We start from the raw sequence: 25,298 nt of genomic DNA on the forward strand, positions 1-25,298 counted from the left end.
AATTTCTTGTTCCTTATGGTTGTCTTCCTCCAATGTGCAAGTTCAGCCAAGAATTTATCTTCTGATGTTTCATCTCATAAATAATTCTGTTGTCATTTGACGTAGTCTATAAATTTTCTTTGAAATTTTTTAGTTTTTGATTTAAGTGCTCTAACTCTTTCATTCCACTAATTTGTTTATTTTACTTTTCTGGTTTCACTTTCCTTTCACACATCTCCTTTGCTATTCCTACCATTAGTTTTGAAAGTCTTCCATTCTTCATTAATGTTATGTCATCTAATGCGCCTTGGACCTGATCTGAGGTTTGTGCTTTACCTCAGTTTTTCAGCATTCATAGCTTAATCTTTGTCTCATTTTCTTATTACACCTTTAAAGTTGGCTGTAAGTAACTTATGATATCCATCTAAGCCAGTAGATGGAAAAATTCTGATGTCTATAACTTCTGTGTCCTATACATTATCAAGAATGACATCTATCATAGATTGGCATTTACCATCTGGTATGGGTAAGTTATCAGAGACAGGTGGTGAGTGAATTTTCAGCCTGGTTTAAAAGCATTTGAATCTCATCCTTCTTTTACCTTGCGGTGTCGAGGGTTTATTAATCATCAGACCTCAAACCGTTCACAGGATAAGGTGGTCAGCCGTACGCCCCGGTGTATCCCATGTTTTGTAGTTGAGTTCTCAAGGCCGGTTTGCGGGATGAAATAACCCCAGGATAAACGGGAAAAAACCCTACTGTCCACACCCAAGACCTGCTAACTTGGCTATGGCTGAAGAAGATCCTTCAGCTCCTCACGTCAACGATGGGAATCGAACCTAGGACACTCCTTCTCCAGGTATATGGTTGCGAAGCACACAGCCACTAGGCTAACCACGTGGACCTACTTCAATTTATTTCAAGCATTTGAATGTATTGCTGTACTTTACACTTTTTTTTTAAACATTTCATTCACTATCAAGTTATTTGATCACAGTGCCTCCAATTAAAGTAACAAAGAATTTTTATTTTTAACCAAATGATAGTATCTTATAATTAATTCATCATCAAATTCCTGACATATATCCTTGGGAGGGAGGGGGGGGTGTACAGGATCTTATAATAGTACTATGTGAAAAGTTATATCATTGCTAACTTCTTATTAACAATTTTCATCCAGATTAGCCTGTTATCTGTAAACATTTCAATATTATTAGGTCTTATATTCCTGTCTTCTAAGGCAGGCACTTTTTACTATATCAATCCACCTACATTTTGTCCTTCCTCTGGGTTTTATTCCTGCCATCCTGGCAAAGAATACTTGTTTATTTAATCTTTCTTCTCTTATTCTGTTTAAGTGGCAATACCAGCTGACATTAGCTCTGTTAACATATTCCTGAATGCTAACAATGATAAGTTCTTTCCTAATATCCTAATTTTTAATATGATACTGCCATTGATACCACCTGTTCAGTCCCCTAATCTTTCTCAGGACTCTATCTGTAGTCTCCAGTCTTTGATTATTGTGCCTAAATAGCTAAAATGTTTTATTTGTTCTATAGATTCTCCATTCAGGATGCAGTTTCAATGTTTCTACCTATTTTCATTGTCTTTGTCTTTTTATTGCTGGTTTTCATATCAAATTTATTACAGCAGTTAATCAATTTGGTCAGGGAATCCTGCAGACTTGTCCTGAATTTATTTAGGGTATAACATCTACATAAAGTAAAGAGCTGAGATTAACATCTCCAATTTTGATATTAGGTTTAATACCACTTTCCTTCATAATGCGATCCATATAGATAATGAATAACAGTGGAAATAATGTACACCCTTGTTGCACACCTGACTTAATGAAACCATCTTCCTGTATCTCCTCCAATTCTAACTGGATTTACAACTCAAATAGAGACTGTGTATTGTGTGATATAATGTCCCATTTACACCGCATAACTGGAGCATTTTGAACAGCTTTCTCTCGGCACTTTGTCATATGTCTTTTTCAGATCTACAAAACTTAAATACAGGATCCTTGTTATATTCCCATGATTACTCAACTATTTGTCTTAAAGTGAAAATCTGATCCTGTCTACCTCTGTTTGGATTGAATCCAGCTTGTTCTTCTCCAAACTCTTCATCCACAATCCTTCTCAACTGTTTCCCAAGTATACTTGCATAAATCTTACCAGGAACACCAAGTAGTGAAATACCCCTGTAATTCTCGCATTCGGTTTTATTTGCCTTTTTATAGATGAGTGCTCTGCTCCAGTCATCTGGAATTCTACCTTCTGAATTATGCAGTGTAGCCACTGTAAAACTTTTATACTGCCTGCCTGGTTGGCCAAGTGATTTGCGTATCTGCTCTCCAGCCAAAAGGCTGTGGGTTCGAATCCTGCCATGGGCATGGATGTTTATGTAAATACTAGTGATGGTGGTGGGCAGTAGATTGCATTGGTGTAGATGATGTGGTTTGCTCTAGTTGCTGGATTGGAGAAGGAGAGTTGTAGAGCAGGTGTGCTCCCTCGATGAGTCTTTGGACTCCTTGGAGATGTCACATAATAATAATAAAAATAATATTTTAGCATTTCTGTTCGAATATCATCTGCTCCAGCTGCCTTTCCAGATTTCAGTTTTTGATAGCTTTTTCTACTTCATATTCCAGATGGCATTTCTATTGAGTTTTCTACCATCATGCTGTCACTGCTTGTTTCATTTAGCAATGTTTCAAAGTAATTATTCCATACATCAGGAATATCTACCTGATGTATGGAGTACTTACTTCAGTTTTTATGTCCCTCTTTATCATCTCTAATTTTTTTTACAGTACTCTTTCCTCCATTTTTGAGCTTTTTTCAATAACCTCCAGAATATTTTATCATCTTACTGATATTTATTTTTTATGTTCTTATCAGAATCTTCCAATGATTTTAGTTTTGCTAATTTTACATAATGGTTTGCTTTCTTACATTTTTCTCTGTATTCCCTGAGAGTACAAGCTGACTTACTTCCCAGGAACTTTTGATATGCTTTCTTCTTTTCCATGACTGCTTCTTTTAATTTCATGACTCCACCATGGAGTTCTGATTTTTCTATCCTTGCAGATTACCTCACCATATGCCTCTCTGGTTGAATCAATCAAATTTTTCTTCACAGTTTGCCACCGAATCTCCAAGGTTTGGTACTAGTTTTCAAACTCTTTCAGTTTTTCTTGAATAATGCTTGTGTATATGAGTTTACAGTTCACATACGATAACTGTTCTACTTTGATTTGCTTCAGAATTTTCTTACATGCCCTTCTTAATATGAAGTTCAATTTTATTCTGTTCAACACTAAATGGTGACCACTTTCTGTTTTAAATACTCTGTATACTCTTGTGTCCTGAACCAGTGAGAAAACATCACTGTCAACAATGGCATAGTCAGTGAGACTTTTCTTTTTCCTTGCATCTTTTCTCCATGTGAATTTGTGTCCCTTTTTATGTTGGAATATGGTGTTAGTAATAACTAGTCCATGTCCTGAGCAGAAATCTAGCAGGCACTTACCGTTATTATTAGCTTTGCTTTTTTTCTGCAAATTTTCCCAAAACATTCTTACATGTCTGGTAATCATTTCCTACTGTATGTTTTCTTGGACTTAATTATGTGTTTTTAGTATATTATTGCAGTTTTTTAGTGTAATTATTGTACACATCATTTTGTAATGTAATTGCAGAAATATTATTAGCTTTTACTACTCTTAAGAATGGTGCCGAAAACTCGTCACAAGACAGCGTCTAAAGCTCAAGTTTGTTACTTCTGAGAAGAGCATTTGTCCTGATGAATAAAAGTACTGCTGCAGTGATGATGATGATAATTTATATGAGGATAAGTTGACATTAGAAATATCTCGATTAAAAGAAATTATTAGAAAATCGACCAAAGGATTAGAAAAGGTGTAAAAATGTTTGACTAAACTTAGACACGATAAGAAAAAGGATCGGAAAAAGTACAGGCAGGAAAGTACTGAACTTGGTAATCATAATATTGATAACAATGTAAAGCAATTCAAATCTAAGAAAAAAGAGGTGATATGGTATGGTGACTCAATCTTAAAATTTGCACTTACTGTGGGAGTCACCACTTCTAGTTTCTCAGGGGCGAATTAAAAATACGACAAATGTAATTGAAAAGAAAAAAACAAAAGCAAAAGAGATGGTGGTTCTGGTAGGTACTAATAATTTAAGTAGGGACAAATATAGTATGAGAGAAGATATGAAAGGTCTGTTGGAAGAAGGGAGAAAGAAATGTGAGAGAGAAAAAATTGTAGGATTGCTACCCATATGTGATAGTACTGAGTTAAGGAGGCGATCATTGATAGCAAATGATTTCATGTGCAGGCTGTGTAGAAGAAATGGATGTAAGTTTTTAGATGTATGAAGTGTGTTTGATAGACCTGTATAAGAGGGATGGCCTGCACTTGAATTCATTTGGCATTGGGAGCCTGGAGAAATTATTTCTTAGTATGATATCTAATGCATAGTCAGGGAAACTAGATCATCAAGGGAGGAATGGGAAAACCGTGTGTGAATGTTCAGCTATGATATGCAAACATTAATAAAGATATGAATATCTTCGAACATGTTTATGTATGACAACGGGTTGAAATATATGCTTTGGGTTTGGACATTTTAAGTATGTCTGGGGAGGGAAAAAAAATTCTAGAAAAGACCAAATAGCTTGCATATCTACTTATAAGAATAGGCTAGGTGGTAATTTGTTATGTCTGTACACAAATGTCAGCAGCATCAGAAACAAAGGGGTTGAGTTCATTGCTTTACTGATAATGATGTGGCCTAAAATTGTTTGTCATTAGTGAAACCCAGCTATCAGAATCAGATATGGTAAGTGGAATTAAGTGTAATGGGTATACGATTTTTAGGAATGACAGAAGAGGAGGAGGAGTACTACTAATGATATCGGATGACTTAAGTTCAGTTAGGTAGAAACGCAAGAAAACAATGATGGTAACAATGTCCCATGTAGCAGTGAGTTTGAATCTGTTTGGTGTGAAGTGGAGAGGTTAACAGAATGAAATATATGGTGGAGTGTTGCTACAGACCTGGCAGCTCAAGTTGCAGGGAATGAAGAAATGCATTGCCAATTTAGCTCTATGGGTACCAAACGAGTGATCATTGTGGGTGACTTTAATTTTCCAAATATTGATTGGATAGAAGAGAAATCTCATGATAAGAAAGAAGAGGAATTTATTGAATTGTTGCAAGACAACATTCTCAAGCAGCATGTGAAAGAAGGAATTTGAGGTCAGAGAGTGTTGGATTTGCTCATATCGTCAGAAGGGGGTCTCTGTTAAGAATATGACTACTTTGTCAACAATTGTTGACAATGATCATGCTGTGCTTTCTTGCAAAGTATGTAATTGTATTGATGCCCTGATTAAAACAGATTACATGCTGAACTATAATGCTAGAAATTATGATCAACTTAGGAGAATACTATCTTTGATCCCATGGTATCAGTTACTGAATGGGAAAAATGTCAGCAATACATGGGAATCTTTGAAAAAAGTGCTTAAGTGAGGCATATCTGAATGTATCCCTAGTGTTCGAAGAATAAATATGTTGGGAGTGAAATGGATGTGCAACCTTATTAAGCATGAAATCCACAAGAAGAAGATGATGTTGAAAGAATATTGTGAAAATAAGAGTGAGAAGAGTTATGAAATATATAAAGCTCAGGCCAGAAAAGTAACAAGTATTGTGCAGAAAACGAAATCGGAGTATGAAAAGAAATTGGCCATGCAAGCTGATGACGTATAATAAATTTAATTTATTCCTTTATCCAAGCGTAAGCAAACAAAGTTTGCACCTTAAGTATCTTCAGGACTGAGGCAACTCTTAGTAAAGGTGGACCAAACTCTCATCACTCCTTGTCTCAGTATCTCCCATAATGCAAAGCACATCTCCTTGCAGACATGTATAATGCTATGCATTAAGGAAAGGGCCACTACCCAGACCGGGTAGTGGACATTATACATGTCCGCAAGGAGACGTGTTTTGCATTATGGGAGATGCTGAGACAAAGAGTTATGAGAGCTTGGTCCGCCTTTACTACGAGTTGCCTCAGTCCTGAAGATATTTCAGGTGCAAACTGTTTGCTTACGCTTGGATAAAGGATTAAACTAAATTTATTATAGTCTAACCAAGGGGAAAATAAACTTTCAACAAGCTGATGACAATCCAGAAGGATTTTATCATTATGCCGCAAGCAGAAGAAAGAATGAATGTGAAAGAATAATTTAATCAAATACAGTTGGTACTCGAGTGTTGGAAGCTAATGGGATTGTTCAGTTAATGAGTGCTCACTTTGCTGAGATATATCAATCGGGTGTATGTAATATGTGCTACTGATAACACAATGCTACTGATACATTTGGATGACGAGTTAGATGTTTTATGAAAATGAGGTTGAAGAGCTGTTGCATAACCTGGATAAGAATTTTTCTATAGACAGATGGAATATCAGCCCGTTTGCTAAAGGAATGGTCAGCTGAATTGGCTAGCCTTTCATATGTTTGTATAACTTGAGTTTCAGCTCAGGAATGATACCACAGAAATGGAAGGAATGTATGATAGTTGCATTGTACATGGGTGGTGCAAAAACTGTCTTACTAGTGTTCAATCAGTATCTCTGGTGTGGTAGTGAAGATTTCAGAGAAGTTGATAAGAACTCACATACAGAAATGGTTAGAAAAACATGCTATTCTCTGCAAGGAACAGCATGGGTTTACTAAAGGAAGGTTATGTTTTAGCAATTTGCTCACATTTTATAACAATGTTATGACCAAGTTGGATAAAGGGAATGGATACGCTATGATAATCTTGGATTTTTCTAAGGTATTTGATAGGATATCATACAAAAGGCTGTTGCATAAACTGGAGAATATGGGATTGGAATATAAACTCTAGACTTGGATCAGGGGATGGTTGACAGACAGATATCAAAAAGTGGTATTCAGTGGGTGTGAATCTGCCAGATTTAAGGTGACCAGTGGTGTATCTCAAGGTTCAGTCCTTCGGCCATTATTGTTCAATCTATACATTAATAACATTAGGACTTGTCTAACAGGAGATGTGCAATTGTTTGCCGATGATGTGAAGATAGGAAGGACAATCAGGGAGATTCTACTGATATATGCAGCACTTACAAAATTATTTCAGTAGGCTGGAAATTTGGGCAAACAAAAATTGCTGTCAGTTTAATGTTAGTAAGTATAAAGTTATGCATTTTGGCATAATTAGAGTTCCAGTGGCGTATTATATTATTGGGGTTATGCTACAAGAAACTGAGTGGGCAAGGGATCTTGGCATATTGGTGGATAGGAATTTGAAGTTCAGAGGTCACATAGCAGAAGTTGGAAATACAACTTGGAGGATTATTGCGATATTGAAGCGAACCTTGACATGTAAGGATAAGGAAGTCATTTTGCCTCTTTATAAGACTTTGATAAGACCACACAACCGGATTATTGTATGCAGATTTCGTCTCCTGGATTCCAACGGGATGAAAAAGCTGTGGAAAAAAGGTGCAAAGAAGAGTTACGAAGATTATATCTGGATTATGGGATTTAGATTATGAGGACAGATTTCAAGTATATGGATTGCAGACCCTGGAGAAACAGGAGAAAGAGGGGTGAAATGATAAAGGTCAATAAACTTTTGAATCGGTGTTATAGGATATCATCTGATGAAATTTTTCAATATATAAAAGGTGAGGAGAGAACACAGTGTCATTTGTGGAAGTTAAGTTTGTTTGCAATCAAGAAAGGGGTAAGAGCTAGGTTTTTCTCCAAGAAAGGTGAGTGAGTGGAATAGTTTGCCTTTAGGGATAGTGAGTGCATCTATTGTGAACGAATTTAAGGGAAAGTATAGCTGGTTTTGGTGATTTATGGCCTCCCTCAATGAATCCTTGACTCCTTGGAGGTCTTCGATGATAATATATAATGATGATAATAGTAATAATTTAATTCATGTAATTAGCTGAATCAAAAATGGGCATCAGTCTCTGATTTCTTGACACACTTTCAGTTTTTCGTTTGGTGATATTTTATATAGAAATGATGAAAATATCTATCACAGTTACTGGAAGTAGGTATTTTTGCATGATTATCCTTTTAATATTTATGAAGATATTGTCTTGTGATTTTAAAAATGTGATAGACTTAAATAATATACTGAAATAAGAGTGCCAAAAGGCTTTACTTTGGTGATGTAAATTATCCAAATTTAGTGGATATTGAATCCAACATTATTTCAATGTCGAATAAAGAAACCATAAAAGTTTCGGCAGATCCAAGCATAAGCAAACCTTTCATGACAGGGACAACTTATAGTAAAGGTGGAGCAAGTTCCGATCACTATATAATATATTACCCTTATCCTTATTCATTATCCATTATCCTTAGTATAATGCAAAACACATCTTCTAGCGGATATGTATGATGTTATACATTATGGGGAGGGGTCACTACCCAGACTGGTTTCGACCTAAGTCAGTTGGAACCAGACCCAGATGTAAATGCTTATGCTTGGAACTGCCAAAACTTTTATAATTTCTACATTCGGCATGAAACTCTTGTAGTTTCTCTATTCGGCTTTGAAATAATGTTGGATTCAATATCCACTTAATTTGAATTAAATAATATAAATATAATAAATCACAGGGTATTTGGCCACACAGTTACATCAATATATGTATTTGCCTTGTGTTTCAAACCTATTGTATTTGTAACATATCACACTGATGAGCTAGCAGCTGCCAGTTGACTCATGGTTTGATATTGAGTGGCTTATCATATTTAAACAGTTGCAATTCTTATCTTCTTTCTAAAATGGATTTTAGGCCAAGTGGCCTGTTCCTGTCTCATGCCATCTCTTTCTTGGTCTTCTGATTCTTCTTTTTCCACTTATTTTGTATCTGTGTAATATTTTTGCTAGTCTGCTTTTGTCCATTTGATTTAAATGTTCTAGCCAATTTTGTTTATACTGTCTTATGTAGTAATTAATTGGTTTAATTTTCAGGGATTGTAAAATTTCTTCATTTGTTTTATGGTCCCACTTGGTATATCCAGCTGTTTTTCAGAGAATTCAAACTGCTGTTTGAATTTGTTTTTCATCCAAACTTTTTATGGTCCATGTTTTGCTTCCATATAGTAGAGTTGGTTTTGACAAGATATTATATAGTCTGATTCTAGTGTGTATTTGTACTAGGGATAGCTTAAATATATTATTTATTAAGCCATTGACCAAGTTTGATAGTTTGGTGTCTGTCTTTTTCTTCTTCGTATGATAAATCACATATTTGTATCTGAAAGTATTTACTTGTTCTAATATTTTATTATCTATCACTATTTTACTTCTTATTGGGTTTTTTCCTTTGAATGCCATTATTTTTGTTTTTTCTTTAGATATTGTCATATTATATTGTTTTGAGATATCATTTAATGGTTTTAATGTTCTTTGTAAATCATCTTCAGATGTAGCTAATACTATTTGATCATCTGCAGATAGTTATTTGTATACCAAATGGGTTATACTGTTTCCAGATTGTTATTTTATTCATATATATATATATATATATATATATATATATTGAAAAACAGAGGCGAGAGGGTACATCCTTGTCGTACTCCTCTCGATATATCTTTCCATTCTGAGATGTTCTAATTTGACTGCTATTTTATTTCCTGTATATATTTCTTGAATGGATTATAAAAGTTGGTTTGGTATGTTTAAATCGGTTAAGATTTTAAACAATTTTTATCTACTAGTTTTGTCAAACTCATTTTCATAATCAATAAAGGCCACGTGTTTCTTTTTGAAATTCTCTTCTCTTTAATAATTTTAGAGTAAAAATTGGATCTATTCAGGATTGGCCTTTTTGGAAACCATTTTGTTTTTCTACTAGTTTGTCCTCTACAAGACTGCTTAGCTTCTCTTTTAATATTCCTGCATATATTTTATATCCTGTATTCAGCAGACTAATTCCCCTATAGTTATTGCAATCTTCTTTTTATTTTTTTATAGATTGGGATAACCTATGCTTTTTTCCAAGAGTTAGGAGTTTTTCCTGACATCCAAACCATATTAAATAATTTCAGAAGTCTTTCGTTAAATTTTTCACCTGCATTTTTGTATAGTTCTATATTTATATTGTCTTCTCTTGGTGTTTTCCTATTTTTCATCTTTATTGTATTTTTCAGTTTTAACATTGTGATATTTTCTATTAGGTCTTTTTGTTTTATAAAATTTTATTTCATTGTTCTCATCTGTCCAGAGAATTTGGAAATAGGTCACCCATTTTTCCTAAATCTGTTTGTATTTTTATCTTTTCTTTTATTTTTTTATTCATGTATTTTATTACTTTATAGGTTTTAGGTTTTGAGGCATAGGAGTGACCATTCTATCCTCGTATTTCGGTTACGAAATCCAAGCATGCTTGGAGGGTTGTGGGCCTTAAAGGCCTGTTAAAGCCATTGGGATAGAGATAGGTTTTAGGTTGTGGCTTAAATAAACCCTTTTCTAGTTCTGTTATGAAATTGTTCCATCTATGTATTTTCCTTACTTCTTGTGTAGCAATTGTACTGTTTCTTTTATACTCTATTTCTGCTTCTATTGTTTTGGAATTTAGCCATTTCTGGTAACTGTCCTTTTTTGTTTTTATTATATTTTCTATTTCTTTGTTCCAGTCTCGTAGTCCTCTTTTTCTAATCCATTTGCGCTTTATTCCTAAGGTTTCTGTTGCTGCTTTTGTGAGAATTTGTTTCAATTTTCCCATTCATCTTCCATGTCACTTGATTCATGTGTGGTTTTTGTTTTTAAGTTTGTGCATAACTTGGGTTCCTGTAATGAAGAAATTTTATAGCTTGATTGGTAAGAATTTTCAATTTTGTGTTTTTAGCCACTTTGGTTTAAATCGAATTTTTGCTGATACCATATAATGATCAGAGTTTAATTCAAAGCCTTGATATGCTCTTATGTCTAAAATTAACTCCGCTAATTTAAAATTTGTGATAACATCCCTAAAGAACAATATTGTATATTACAACTATTTTAATGAAAGACTAATAGAAATTAAACTCAAGACATTAAAGAGGCCACATAACAACAACACCAGAAGAGGGGAAAAGAAGACAGTAATATATTTTATAAAGAATTACAGAATGCCATAGATAAAAACAAAACTGACTATTTACAACTAGCAGGAGATTTAAATGCCAGAATAGGAAACAAAAAATACAAAACAAACATAGATAAATTTGGCGAAGATACATGTAATCAGACTGCACGATTTTGTCATTTATAATAATATGAGGATAATGAATTCAGTATTTAAACACGAGAAAATACATAAATATACTTAGTCAGCCAGAGGATACCACCTTACCCCAGGCCTGAAAGTATCTTCAGGACTGGGGTAAGGTGGTACAACTCGTTGCATAGGTGGAGCAAGCTAACATCACTCCTATCTCAGTATCTCCCATAATGCAAAACACATCTCCTTGCGGATATGTCTAATGTTATGCAGTAAGTGCAGGGCCACTACCCAGACTAGTTTCGACCTGTATTGAGGTCTCTTCAGTGGGAGCCAGGCCCAAGTGGAGATACCAGGCAGAAGCATTAGCAAAGTCATCTCTGCCTATAGGAGCTGCCAAACGGTGCACCACCTTTTTAATAAATTACTCTGGATTTAGAGGGAGATACTGAGATAGGAGTGATGTTAGCTTGCTCCACCTTTGCAACGAGTTGTCCAGTGTTGTACCACCTTACCCCAGTCCTGAAGATACTTTCAGGCCCAAACTTTGTTTGCTTACACTTGGATAAAGGATTAAACTAAATTTATTATAGTCTAACCAAGTGAAAAATAAACTTTCAACATCTTTCTCTAAATCCAGAGTAATTTATTATAAAGGTGGTGCACCATTTGGCAGCTCCTATAGTTAGAGATGACTTTGCTAATGCTTTTGCCTGGTATCTCCACTTGGGCCTGGCTCCCACTGAAGAGACCTCAATAAAGGTCAAAACTAGTCTGGGTAGTGGCCCTGCCCTTAATGCATAACATTAGACATATCCACAAGGAGATGTGTTTTGCATTATGGGAGATACTGAGATAGGAGTAATGTTAGTTTGCTCCACCTTTGCAACAAGTTGTCCAGTGTTGTACCACCTTACCCCAGTCCTGAAGATACTTTCAGGTGCAAACTTTGTTTGCTCACACTTGGATAAAGGATTAAACTAAATTTATTGTAGTACAGTAATTCCTCAATTATACACCCACAGCTGGAGAGCGATTTACTTTCTGATAAGTGAAGGATTGGATAACTGAAGGTACAATTATGTGATGCTGTACCAGAAGTCAATTGACTCATTAACCCATTCATGGGTCATTTAATAGCAGGGTCATTCATTTGAATGTCAGATAATTGAAAGATCGTTGTATTTTCAATATAATACCTTATAGGGGGGAGAAAAAAATCATGGCATGGTTTTTCTCATGGAAACTGCAAAACAAGGAAACCAGCCTAAGACATGTAATCAATACAGAATTTTTCAAGATTTTTTTTTTAATGCTGATATCTTTTATCTGATATAGGGTTTTTCATGATGAAAGATTGCTGTGAAGGGCCTTTCAAGTAACACATACTGTGTGTATGGAAATTGTACTGTTTTCCATCTTGTTGTTCTTTTCACATTCTGATAATTTCATGGTGGATCCTTTGAAGTTCAAATCACACAAGAACAGTATGATATAGCATCTGCCCTGTAAATGTTAGTGATGAATTAGTCTTTTAATTGGTTTTTTGATCCATTCTTGTAGAAAAAAGAATAGTGCTGTGTTGAAATTTCATCTCTTGTAGAGATATTCTCTCATTCTTTTCAAGGGAAGAAACCTAAAAATTTTCATTGCAATCTAGACTTCTTTTGAAGAATCAGTATATCTTCCTATTCACACTGATTACTTTCAAAATGGCCCTTTAGTTTCTTGTGTAGGGACTGGCTAACAAATGGCATCAGTGCCATAAGGCATCTTCCTTTTAGGCCTTAGTCCTGAAAAGGGCACTTCTAGTAATATGTTAGAAATAAGAATAATGTATGTGTGTATATAGCAATATATGTTGTTAAAGTAACTATCTTTTTCCCCTCCCCCAATTTTCGAAGCTGGAAATTTTCATTATGTGTCATCTCACAATGAGTAAGGATCCCTTGAAGGTGTCTCGTAATCATAATATAATATTATTATTACGTGACACTTCCAAGGACTCAGTGTGGGAGGACACTCTCCTCTACTCCACTACACACATCTCACCATCTCCCCTACAGCTTAATTTTCCGAATACCAATGACACTATTACTACCATCAACCATCCATCACAAGTCAGTATTTTTTGTCTGTAAATTGCATCTTTTTATGACTGATTTGCCTATATGCAGGATGAAAAACCCAGGTTTCCAGAAGTAGTCGGTGTTCTCTTCAAGGATTGGGCATTTGCCTGTTTCAGCTTTGCTGGTCTTTCCATCTTGCAGCTTGCCTTCTCCCCCCATGGTCTATACCTATCCACTTTTGGTAACCAATATCTGTCCATCCTAAATAAATGTTCTTTCCATTTCTCTCTATATTCCTTCATCTTTTCATTTACGTTATAAATATTTAGTTATTTTCTGATGTCTTCATTTCTTATATTGTCCAACTTTGTACATCCTTTTATTGCTCTTAAACCAGAAGTTCATAGATCTCAATGTAAATTTGAAAGATTTCTTTAAGTTGTGGTCACCAAGGCATTCTGAATTTAAACTGCAATGTTCCAGCATATTGAAGTTATAATAAATTATTTTCTGATACTAGGATTACTATTTAATGACCATATTTGTATTTTGTACAATATGCTTAACATTTCTCTAGAATTAATGTGATATGTTCTTTACTTATAAAATTCTGGTTACATTGTCTCAAAGATGTTGTGATGCTCTGATGAAACATATGTAGAGTAAATAAAATTTAATCCTGTTATGTTCTTTCATCTAAACTTATTATTTGTGCTATATGTTAAAATTTTTGACTCTTTTTCATTAGGACCAGCAGGTGTGACTCCTTTGCTGCCTCCACCTTTTAGTGGACACAAACCAAATGTTTCATCAAGTCCACTTACTACTCCTGGAACTTCTGGTAAAAGTTTAACTCATTAGATAAGCTAACCAAATAAAGCTGCATAAGAAAGTATGAATAAAATTTTTTGACAATTATAGCTCTTACTTTTCTGCAGCTTATTTTAATGTGATTTATTTATTGAAATTTGGTGGTAGCCAATAAAAAAATAATTATGCTTATCAGAATATACATAGGATATAATGCTTTGGGAATTATCATTATTTCCTTTTTTTTTTTTTTTTTTCACTAGAGGTCATGCCAGTAGAATAAGGTGATCAAATCATTGTTTCTTTAGCTTATTGTGTGAAATGTAACTCAGCTTGTCCTTGTTTATACTCCAGATGACCTTAATATGAAGGTCGAAATGTTGGGAAATTAAAATAGTTATTTATAATATGGTTGTAAAGTCGTCCATAATTTTTAAAATGAATGCTGATCATTGTGTCACACTAAAAGAAAAGATTTCCTGTGTATTACTTTTATTCATGTCTCATGTCTAGAACTATTTGTTGACTACATTGGTATCCTCAAATGGCTTAAATTCCATGTTTGGTCTCTAGAGCAGGATTTTCAGGCTATGTAAAAAGTAATAAAAAGCCAAAAAATACAAATAAAATAAATACATAAATTAAAAAAAAAAATAGAAAAAATCCTTAGTACACCCACAGTACAAATGTACTGTAAGTTTACAAATACCCCTTTCATGAGTGGGCGCCACATAAAAAAACCAAATGGCTTTTATTTGGATGAGGGAAATCTATTTTATAGTCTTCACAAATAATTTTGAATTTAATAATTTTTGTTATTGATACTGGTTTTTGTATAAACAAAAACCACTATTTGAAACTTCAGTTCATTACTTTTTGAACAAGGTGTTTTATTATTAACACCATATTTTCATGGAGTAAAAAGACCCATCATGGAAGGCATGCCTTGTTATGCATAGAAAGCCCATCAAACTGTGCTTTAAACTCCTTCATTGTATCTATATTCACCACAATGTCAGGCATTGTATTCTCCTCACTAACTGCTCTCCATGCAAAGAACCTGCTCCTCATGCCTCTGCTTACATCCTCTTTATATAGCTTCCAGGGATGTCCTCTTGTTCTACCTCCCCCTTCCCCCCCCATTCTATGAACAGTTTCTTCCACATTAACCAGTTAACAACCCTTTACCAACTTAAATGTATCGTCTCAGTTTGTCTTCATATCCACATCCCAAAGAACAGTACCACCTTAGTCTTTTCTAGACGCTTTCCAACATATCCTCATCCCCATGAAAACTGGGAGACCCAATCCATGCATAATAATCCAAACCAGGCCTGATCAAGGCATTATACAATGGAACCAGAACCTCCCCATTTCTGCACATTAAAGTCCTCCATAATCTGATGTGATGACTTCATACCTTGGAATGGTGATGACGAGGATCTGAAGTTCAGGGATCACATTGTAATCTATTTAAGTCCTCCTGTAAGGCCATAACATCTGCTTGATTTCTCATTACTCCTCTCAGTTTTGCGTGATCTGCAAACAATTGTATATCATCAGCTAAACCCATCCCAATATCAATATGTAATATGTAATGTAACCTCAAGTATATGTAATATGCAATGTAACCTGATATGTAACCTCAAGGGATGTTCAGGCTACTATGACATCACTATATGAATAAATTTACATTATTAATTATCTGCTATAAACAATTTTTTTTTTTTCCAAATTAGTCTTTTACTTGTCAGCACTACAATATTGATGTATTTAACTAAGGCACTTCTGACAATCATTTCACTTAGACCTTGGTCTTTCTCTGGGTCTTTTTCTTGCCATCTTTGCATCAAACACCTATTTTGCTAACCTTTCCTCTCCCATTCTGTTTAAATGACCATACCACCTTAGATTAGCCCTGCTCACACATTCTTGAATGCAAACAATGTTAAGTTCCTTCCTAATGTCTTCATTTCTAATATGATTCTGTCATTAATGCCATCTATTCACTCTCCTAATCTTTCTCAGAACTCTTATATTTGTGGTCTGTAATCTTCTATTCAAATGCTTTATTTCTCACCTAACTCTTGATCCATAACTTAAAATTGGATTGAACACCATCTTGTATACTGCTAGTTTAGTGTTTTGGCTTATTTCTGTCTTATTCCATAAAAATTTATTCAACTAGCTCCCAACCATATCTGCTTTGCTTATTCTGTTGTATGTTTTCATATTTAATTTGCCATCCTCACTAAAAACTGTGCTTAAATAGCTGAAATATTTTACTTATTCTATGGACTCCATTCGGAATGCAGCTGAAGTTTTCCATATTCCTGTTTTCATAGTTTTGATCTTTTTATTGCTGATTTTCATATCAAATTTATAACTTTTATTCAGTTTAGTCAGAGAATCTTGGAGATTTGTACTGGATGTGTTTAGGAGTACATCATCTGCATAAAGCAATGAAACTAAGTTTGATGTTTCCAATTCTAATATCTATCCAGTTTAATGCCTCTTTCTTTCATAATACGATCTCATATAGGTGATGAATACGATTGGAGATAATGTGCATCCTTGTCTTAGACCTGATTTTACACCAAACCATCTTCCTGTAGTTCCTTCAATTCTAACTGCTGACATACAACTTAAATGTAGACTACATATTGCTCTGTATAATGTTCCATTTATCCTATACAACTGTACCGATTTGAAAATCTTTTCAAATCGGTACAGTTGTATAGGATAAATGGAACATTTATCCTATACAACTGTGTATAGGATAAATGTTCCTAGGCACCTTGTTATGATTTTTTTTCATATATACAAAATTTAAATAGATCCTTGTCGTATCTCCACAATTTCTCAACTATTTATCTTAAAGTAAAAATCTGATCTTGATGACCTCTGTTTGGCCTGAATCCAGCTTCTTCTTCTTCTCTCAGTTTCTCTTCCACAATTTTCCTCACCCTCTTTTCAAGTATTCTTGCATAAATCTTACCTACAACACTTAGTATAGAAATTCCTCTAATTCCCACATTCATCTTCATTCCTTTTTTTTATAGATCGGAACTATGAGAGATCTCCAATCATCTGGAATTCAACCTTCTAACTGGGCCTTCTGAATTAGGTAGTGCAACCACTGCAAAACTTTATCTCTATATATAATAATTTCTGGTCATATATCATTTACTCCAGCTGCCTTTCCACATTTCAAGTTTTTAATGGCTTTTTCTACCTCAGATATTGTTATGTACTTCTCTTTGTATTCCTCTTGAATATTTTCCACTATTCTGTCATTGCTTGTTTTGTTTAACTGTCTTTCAAAGCGATTACTCCAGATATCTAGGATATGTTCAGTTTTCATGTCACCTTTATCATCATTGATTCCTTTTACTATACTCTTTCCTTCATTTTTAAGCTTTTTCAATAACCTTCAGAACTAAAGATACTAAGAAATTATATACTTGGTTTAATCCTTTATCCAAGTATAAGTAAACGATGATTGCGCTGGAAGTATTTTCAGGACTGGAGCAACTCGCATATAGAAGCTAATGACTTCACATCGCTTGCCTTACTATCCCATAATGCAAAACACATATCCTTATGGGTATGTATAATACCTATAAGGATATGGGAAGGGTCACTACCCAGACCGGTTTAGACTTTATTGAGCGGGACCCAGACCCAGAGGTGATATTAAGGTTGAAGTAATGTCGGCATTACTTCAGACCATGCACTCCAAACACACCTTAGAATTGATCGGAAAGGCACCAAGTCCCTACACCCCACCAAAACCTGGTTTGAGAGAAAATTTAAAGAAGCCTGTGAAATGGTAAAACACAATCCAAACCAGAACAAGCCCAGAAGGAAATCTCAATATGAGAGGACTTTAGAAATGTTTAATATAGTTCTGCTTTTAATTTATTTTTATATTTACTTTTTTTTAAAACTTTATTTTATTTTATTTTTTATTATTTTTTAATATTATTAATTTTTTCCCTTTTCTTACTTGAGGTCAGGCTAGATAAAAGATTAATAAGCAGCTTAGATTCATTTTACCTTCGTAAAGTGCAGTAGCATGTAGCTTTTTTCTTATACATATGTATTTTTCTGATGATGACCTCAATACAGAGGTCGAAAAGTCAAATGTTACTTTCTTAATATTCAGTAAAGTATTAGATACATGAAGAGCCAAAGGCTTCAATTCGGCATGAAACTCTTTGAGTTTCTTATTCGGCTAAGAAATGATATGGGATGTAATATCCCTTAACTTAAACAATTCAGTAAAGTAATTATTTTAACATGCATGTTGTGTCTCCCTAAATTCTTAACCATTGACTTTTATCGAACTCACATTAGTGAGAGCTTGACTAGATTGTGAAGATCTAACTCAACAGCAGAAGTCATAAGTAGCAAACTTGTCTAACTCAATAGCAGAAGTCATAAGTAGCAAACTTGTAGCAAAACACAGTTAACAAACAAAATACTGTGTGTAGCAGACAGTAGATTGGAGGTAAGGGATTGTGTAGTGATGTGTGAAGTGGCCTTCCCCATTAGGTCCTAGAAATCATGAAGGTGTCATAATAATTAGAGGTCAAACTCTGGATAGTGACCCTTCTCATAATTGCATGGCATTATATATACTTGAAAGTAACTGTTGGCACTATTATGGTATACTGGGGTAATTTGAAGTCAGCTATCTATAGTCATGATGATAGTTCATGTGCAGAGTCTTGTTTGCTCATGCAATGATAAAATGCATTTTTATCATTAAAAATGACAAGCCTTAAAAACTCAACGAGCTTATACAAGCTCGTCCAGAGCAGGCTTTTACAAACATCTGTGCCCACGGTGGGATTCAAACTCACAACCTGTCAGTTGGAGAGCAGGTATGCTATCCACTCAATCAACTGGCAAAAAAAAAAAATACATAAATAAAAATAAGAAATGTAAACAAGAGTAACTTCTTATAATTTCCTTTCATGCGGTGTGTGTATTATTTATTTTTCAAAATAACAGCAGATGAATGGCTCTGAAAGTTTTCAGATATAATCATAAATTTGTGTTTTTTTCTCTCTGTCACATAACTTTAGGTTTTATTTTCATTAATATTAACTTATACATTTCCTGGTTTATTTTTTTAAAGCAAATACAGTAAGTTACAAAACATTTTTTATCTACATATCTGCATCATCCAGTTTTATGAAATTGAGATCTCATTGATCAGTGTTATCTACAGTTGGTCACCAGAATTGCTTTGATCATATGGGTTATTGATCTTTTTTTGTTATTGGTGATAAGTACAGATGACCAAGGAAGATCACTTATTACTATACTATGAAGAGTCCACAGTCTGCTTCCTTTGATCTCTGCTAGAAAAACATCAAAATTATTGCAGTTACTTCCACAAATTTGACATTGTATTTTAGTCCCCCTCCCAGTTTTTCTTGGTTTATTTTTTCTTTATAGTTACACACATACACATCTGTTTTGGATCCTAGTAGTATTATATTTATTTAACTTTCTTATGGCTGACTGAACATGAAAAAAAAAATGCCACCTACTTTATTACTGTTTGAATCTTTCAATTCTTTTTGTTACACCAATGATGGTTTAAGATACTTAAACTGAAATATGTGCAGAATTGAATTTAATGTTAAATATCTTGCCACTTTTTTCATGTGTGTGTTTTTTTTTTTTGTTTCTTATGGATTTGCAGTTTTCTCTACATTGACAAGCACCTTTGCTGATAATAGTACACTTCATTCTTTGTAGTGCTAATATGATTCAAATATCAATATCTTGAATAACCAGTGCCTTTTAAAACATCGATTATTGACATCATTTTCATTATATGAATGCAATCCTGTCTTATTTCTTGGAAGGAAGAGCATACCTCATTTCATCCTTACTTTTGGATTACATTCCAGTCTCCATTCAAGACCGGAATGTAATTCAAGATTTTAAATTTAGAGGAAAGTTTTCCCTTTCCTCTAAATTTAAAAACATGAGCAGGTGGTAGTCAGCATTCATACACAGTTCAGTTTCAAACTTAATGAACCACCTTCTCTTTCGTTCATATATTCCATCTGCTTTCGTTTCTGGAACAGCCTTTCCCATACCTCCCCTCCAGTGGACTCCAAAAAAGGGGAGGGGGACATTTTGCCATTAAAAAGTGTGTGATGTAAAGAATTGTTAGATTTATATTGTTTGCTCGAGATATTACAGCTTTGTAAACATTTTTATTGTATCAAATTTCCATAGATTTATTTTTCTTTCTTTCTTCCATTATTTTAAATGCTATTATGCACTTAGTCCAAATTTCAATGTAACATTTAATTTTCATACTTGCATATTTTTGAGATGTACAGATTTCATACATTAAAAAAAAGTTAAAGCAAAGACTATGGCAAAAAAAAAAAAAAAAATTCTTTCGGACTAACTGATTTCGCTGTTACGCGCAGTGTGACAAAATCAAATAAGCCAAAATATGGATAAGTGAAATATTTTGTTATTCATGTCTCTTCAAAATTCAGCCCCTAAGTAATAATATACATACAGGCTTTGGACTGACTTGAAAAATTTGTCTATTTTGGTAGTATTTATTCTTCTAATGTCAAACACTTATTTGCTAGTAAATCACATTTATAAACAAAATGTCCACTTGAGGAGTGCGGGTTATTTTCATTCATTCACTTTAAGGATTATTGTATAATTTCTTTGCCCTGTTTGAAATGTTTAAACCATTAAAATTTTAGCACCACTTAGTATACATAACTTTATTCCTATATGTTGTTGTTTTAAGGATACTTGCGACATAAGACTGAATGATATAAACACGTAATCACAAGAAAGATATTTATTTAACCAAATATTTCGGTCTGGAAATAGCAGACCATCGTCGGTGGTATTACAAGAACAGTTTAAAAAAAAAAAAATATACAAGCTAGAATACTAACAATAGATCGTTGAAATTAGAACATGCCGCGTGATGTTATATCACTAAGTATGAAACGAAATATTTTGAAGTAGAAACATGATTGAATTTGCTATATAAAAAAAAAAAAAAAAAAAAAAAAAAAAAAAAAAAAAAAAATTAATGAGTAATCTTGATTAGGCTTTTGCTTCGAGATCGCTCCACATATCAAGAAATTGATTATAATCCAACCAACAGACAACTAAAGAAATTAAATTCTCTCCTTGATGAAGTCATCAGTTTGGATAAAGACACAATTGAAAGACTTAAAACTCATTTTGCAAGACCTCCTAGATTTTATGGCCTTCCAAAAATCCATAAGATTGACTATCCTCTTCGTCCAATAGTAGATTGCATTGATTCTCCTACTTACCGTATAGCCAAATATCTAGCTAAATTACTGAAATCTTACATTGGCAACTCGAGTTCTTTTTTAAAAAACTCCTCAGATTTCTTAGAAAAATTAAAAGATGTCTCCTTACAACCTACAGATCTTATGGTTAGTTTTGATATAGAATCTTTATACACCAATGTACCTCTTAAGGAAACTTTAAAACTACTTGCTGACATCTTTCCTCAAGATATTATAAAACTATTCGATTTCGTTATACATTCTGGTTATTTCATATGTCAAAACAAATTTTATAGCCAAGTAGAAGGAACAGCCATGGGAAGTCCTCTTTCTCCAGCTTTAGCCAACTTTTATTTAGAACATTTAGAAAAAGTCCTCTTCACATCTAGTTTCCCTCTACCATCTTTTTGGGTAAGATATATAGATGACATATTTGCTATTTGGCCTCACAGTAAAAACACTTTATCTTCCTTTTTAAACAGTATTAATTCCTTACATCATCACATAAAGTTTACTATGGAATTAGAAGAAAACAACCAGTTATCTTTTTTAGACGTTCTCCTCATCCGATCATCTTCAAATATTCTTACAACTACAGTATACAGGAAACCAACATTCACAGGTCGTTATATTCTGAAAGAATCAGCCCATCATCCATGTCAAAAAACAGGAATTATAAAATGTCTCATCAAAAGAGCCAAAACTAATTGTTCTACTTTTGATTATCTACAGAAAGAACTTTCTACTATCCAGCAACACATGAAACTCAATGGCTTTTCTGAAAAAAGTATTCAACGTCTTCTTACATCTTATAATCCTCCACAAAACAACAAAGATTCAATACGTCGAGTACCTATTCCTTATATCTCCGGTATTTCAGAACCTATCGCAAGAATTTTGAAGAAATATGATTTAACAGCTACGTATTCTCCTATTAACAAATTGTCTTCTCATTTTCCTTCTCCTAAAGACAAACGCTCAACTTTATCTCTTCCTGGAGTTTATCAAATTCCTTGCAACTGTGATCTCTCTTACTTTGGACAGACTGGACGTTCTCTTGAAAAAAGAATCCAAGAACATCAATCATCCATTCTTCACAATAAACCTGAAAAGTCTGGTTTGGCTCAACACGGGATTGAAACTGACCACAGCATCCTTTGGTCCAAAACTCGCCTCTTACATAGATCCCGTTATAGGTTCGAACGTTTGTTCAAGGAAAGCGTGGAGGCCTTGCTCCATCATCCCAACCTGAATCGTAATGACTGCATATCTATATCAAAAATCTGGGAAAGCCTAATCAAGATTACTCATTAATTTTTTTTTTTTTTTTTTTTTTTTTTTTTTTTTTTTTTTTTTTTTTTTTTTTTATAGCAAATTCAATCATGTTTCTACTTCAAAATATTTCGTTTCATACTTAGTGATATAACATCACGCGGCATGTTCTAATTTCAACGATCTATTGTTAGTATTCTAGCTTGTATATTTTTTTTTTTTTAAACTGTTCTTGTAATACCACCGACGATGGTCTGCTATTTCCAGACCGAAATATTTGGTTAAATAAATATCTTTCTTGTGATTACGTGTTTATATCATTCATTCCTATATGTTGTTCAAAACATTGTGTGTTTTAGGACTCTCTAGCTGTAAACAAAACTTCATTGATCTGTTATTTCCTTCTTTGGTTTTTGATGGCGATGTTAGACATGATTCACAAAGAAATTCACACAAAAAGCATTTTAAGATCAACTGATTTGGAACTGCCAAGGTAACACATCTATGCTTTAAATAATATCCTCTTTTAAGTATTCACAATCCAAGTCAATTTTTTTTTTTCTGTGCCATTTATCAATAATATTTTACTTACAGAACATTGTATAAAAACTTATACAGTTCTCCTTCCAGTATTTGTGTTATCATATGTTTAACAGCAGAATTATGACTATTGATGGAGCATAGTCATTTGCAATTTGCAGGAAAAACTAATTTTCACATTAGTTGTCAACCTTTTCATGATTAATGCAGTTTATGCATTACATTAGAGCATGGCAAAATGTTTTTTTCTCACAAGAAAAGAAAAATGAAACATGAAATCAGTTATGTAAAGAGAAGTAGTGACTTTTTTTTTCTGTTCAAGTACAAAATTATATACAAATATATATATATAGGGCAAAGATGGTATTAATATGGAACTTTTCAAATTCTCTGGAGATAACTTCAGATACAATCTATTAGAATTCATGAATAAGATCTTAAATGGCCCATTACCACCAGAAAACTGGCAAAATACTATGATCATCCCCATCTTCAAAAAAGACCGTATTAATGAATGTCAAAACTATACAGGCATTAGCCTTTTAAACACTGGATATAAAATATATTCAAGTCTCTTAAAGACTAAATTAATCAAATATTATGAAAATATTTTTGGAGAGGAACAAAATGGTTTCCGTAAAGGCAGATCCTGCACTGATGCCTTTTTTTACCCTCAAGCTCCTGATAGAAAAAAGAAGAGAATTAAATCTAGACCCATATATTATTCATCATTTATAAAAAAAGCTTTTGATAAAGTCAATTGTAATAAGCCACTGTAAATTTTAAGAGATGCCAACATTTCTAACCAGTTAATTAAATCAATTTTCAATATATATAACAAGAACCAAATTACAATAAAGATAGTCACACAAAATTCTTAATCTCAGAACATAAATGCAGGTGTCTAACAAGGATGTAGTCTATTGTCACTCCTCTTTAATATCTATATTAATAATAATATAAGAGTGGAGGGAAACAACCAATTTTTGTCATTCACATAAATGATTACACCAACATCGATGCAATTTTATTTGCCGATGATCAGGTTCTAATTGTAGATAATGAAGATTCACTACAGTGAGCAGCCTTTTCATTAAACGAAATAGCAGAAACATACAGTATGGAAATCTCACTTCCAAAACCAAAGTTATTTTATTTAAAGGCTGAAACCCAATTAGAAGCAAAATTTGCATCAACGATGATATTATACAACAGATTAAGGCATTCAAATATCTAGGCTACCACTAATCTTATGAAAGGGAGAAAGACATGCAACATAAAATAACCAATTATGTATGAATAACAAAACTATCAATGAGATATTCAATCCAAATTTAATAAGCAAGAAAACAAAAATAAGAATCCATAACTCAATAGCAAGACCTATCCTAACATATGGTTCAGAAGCCCTTGAACCATAATTCCAGCAGATTGGAAAAAGACTGATATGCTCTGAAATGGGATTCATGCACAAAACAGCTGTATATAATAGACTAGACTTCAAGAGCAATAGCGATATCTTAAAGGAATTGGAGGTGATATCTGTTTTAGACTACATCAATCTTTATAGAGTGAGATGAGACAACATACAGAAAGAATGAGTAAAAGAACATTCCCAGAAAGATGCAGAGATGCTGACCTCAAGGGCGAAGGAATAGAGGATGTCCTTTGAAAAGATGGGAAGAAAACATAAGTCACTAGGCCTATTACTGGAAAGGAAGAAGAAGATATATGTGGCTTGAAAAATATGCTCATCTGTGACAAGTAAGAATTTTTAGTTGACAAGTAAAAAAAAAATCAGAAGAGGATTTAATCGTCAGTTTTGTTTAATAATGTTGGTTCTGTTTTATGTTGTAAATAGTTTTTGTATGTTACCTCATTATTGCATTGGAGAATTCTGATCATTAGAAATGCCTGTTTTGTTGTAATGGAATACGACCAATTAGAGGTAAGGATATGCACTGCCTAATTTTATCTTTATAGAGCTTGG

At 33.6% G+C, this 25,298-nt stretch overlaps 1 protein-coding gene across 3 annotated transcripts in view; it reads left to right on the forward strand.

Annotated features, from left to right (window-relative positions):
• Sec24AB (Protein transport protein Sec24AB) overlaps nt 1–25,298 on the forward strand; it is a 290,512-nt gene that overhangs the window by 27,356 nt on the left and 237,858 nt on the right. For all 3 annotated transcript variants that reach the window (XM_090404311.1, XM_090404313.1, XM_090404312.1), the window contains exon 3: nt 14,107–14,199. In XM_090404311.1, the coding sequence (XP_090260437.1) occupies nt 14,107–14,199 (93 nt within the window). The remainder of the gene's footprint in view (nt 1–14,106; nt 14,200–25,298) is intronic.

Source organism: Typopeltis vanoorti, chromosome 14 (assembly GCF_054136105.1).
Source record: "Typopeltis vanoorti isolate ZY-2024b chromosome 14, IOZ_Tvanoo_1.0, whole genome shotgun sequence".
NCBI lineage: Eukaryota > Metazoa > Arthropoda > Arachnida > Uropygi > Thelyphonidae > Typopeltis > Typopeltis vanoorti.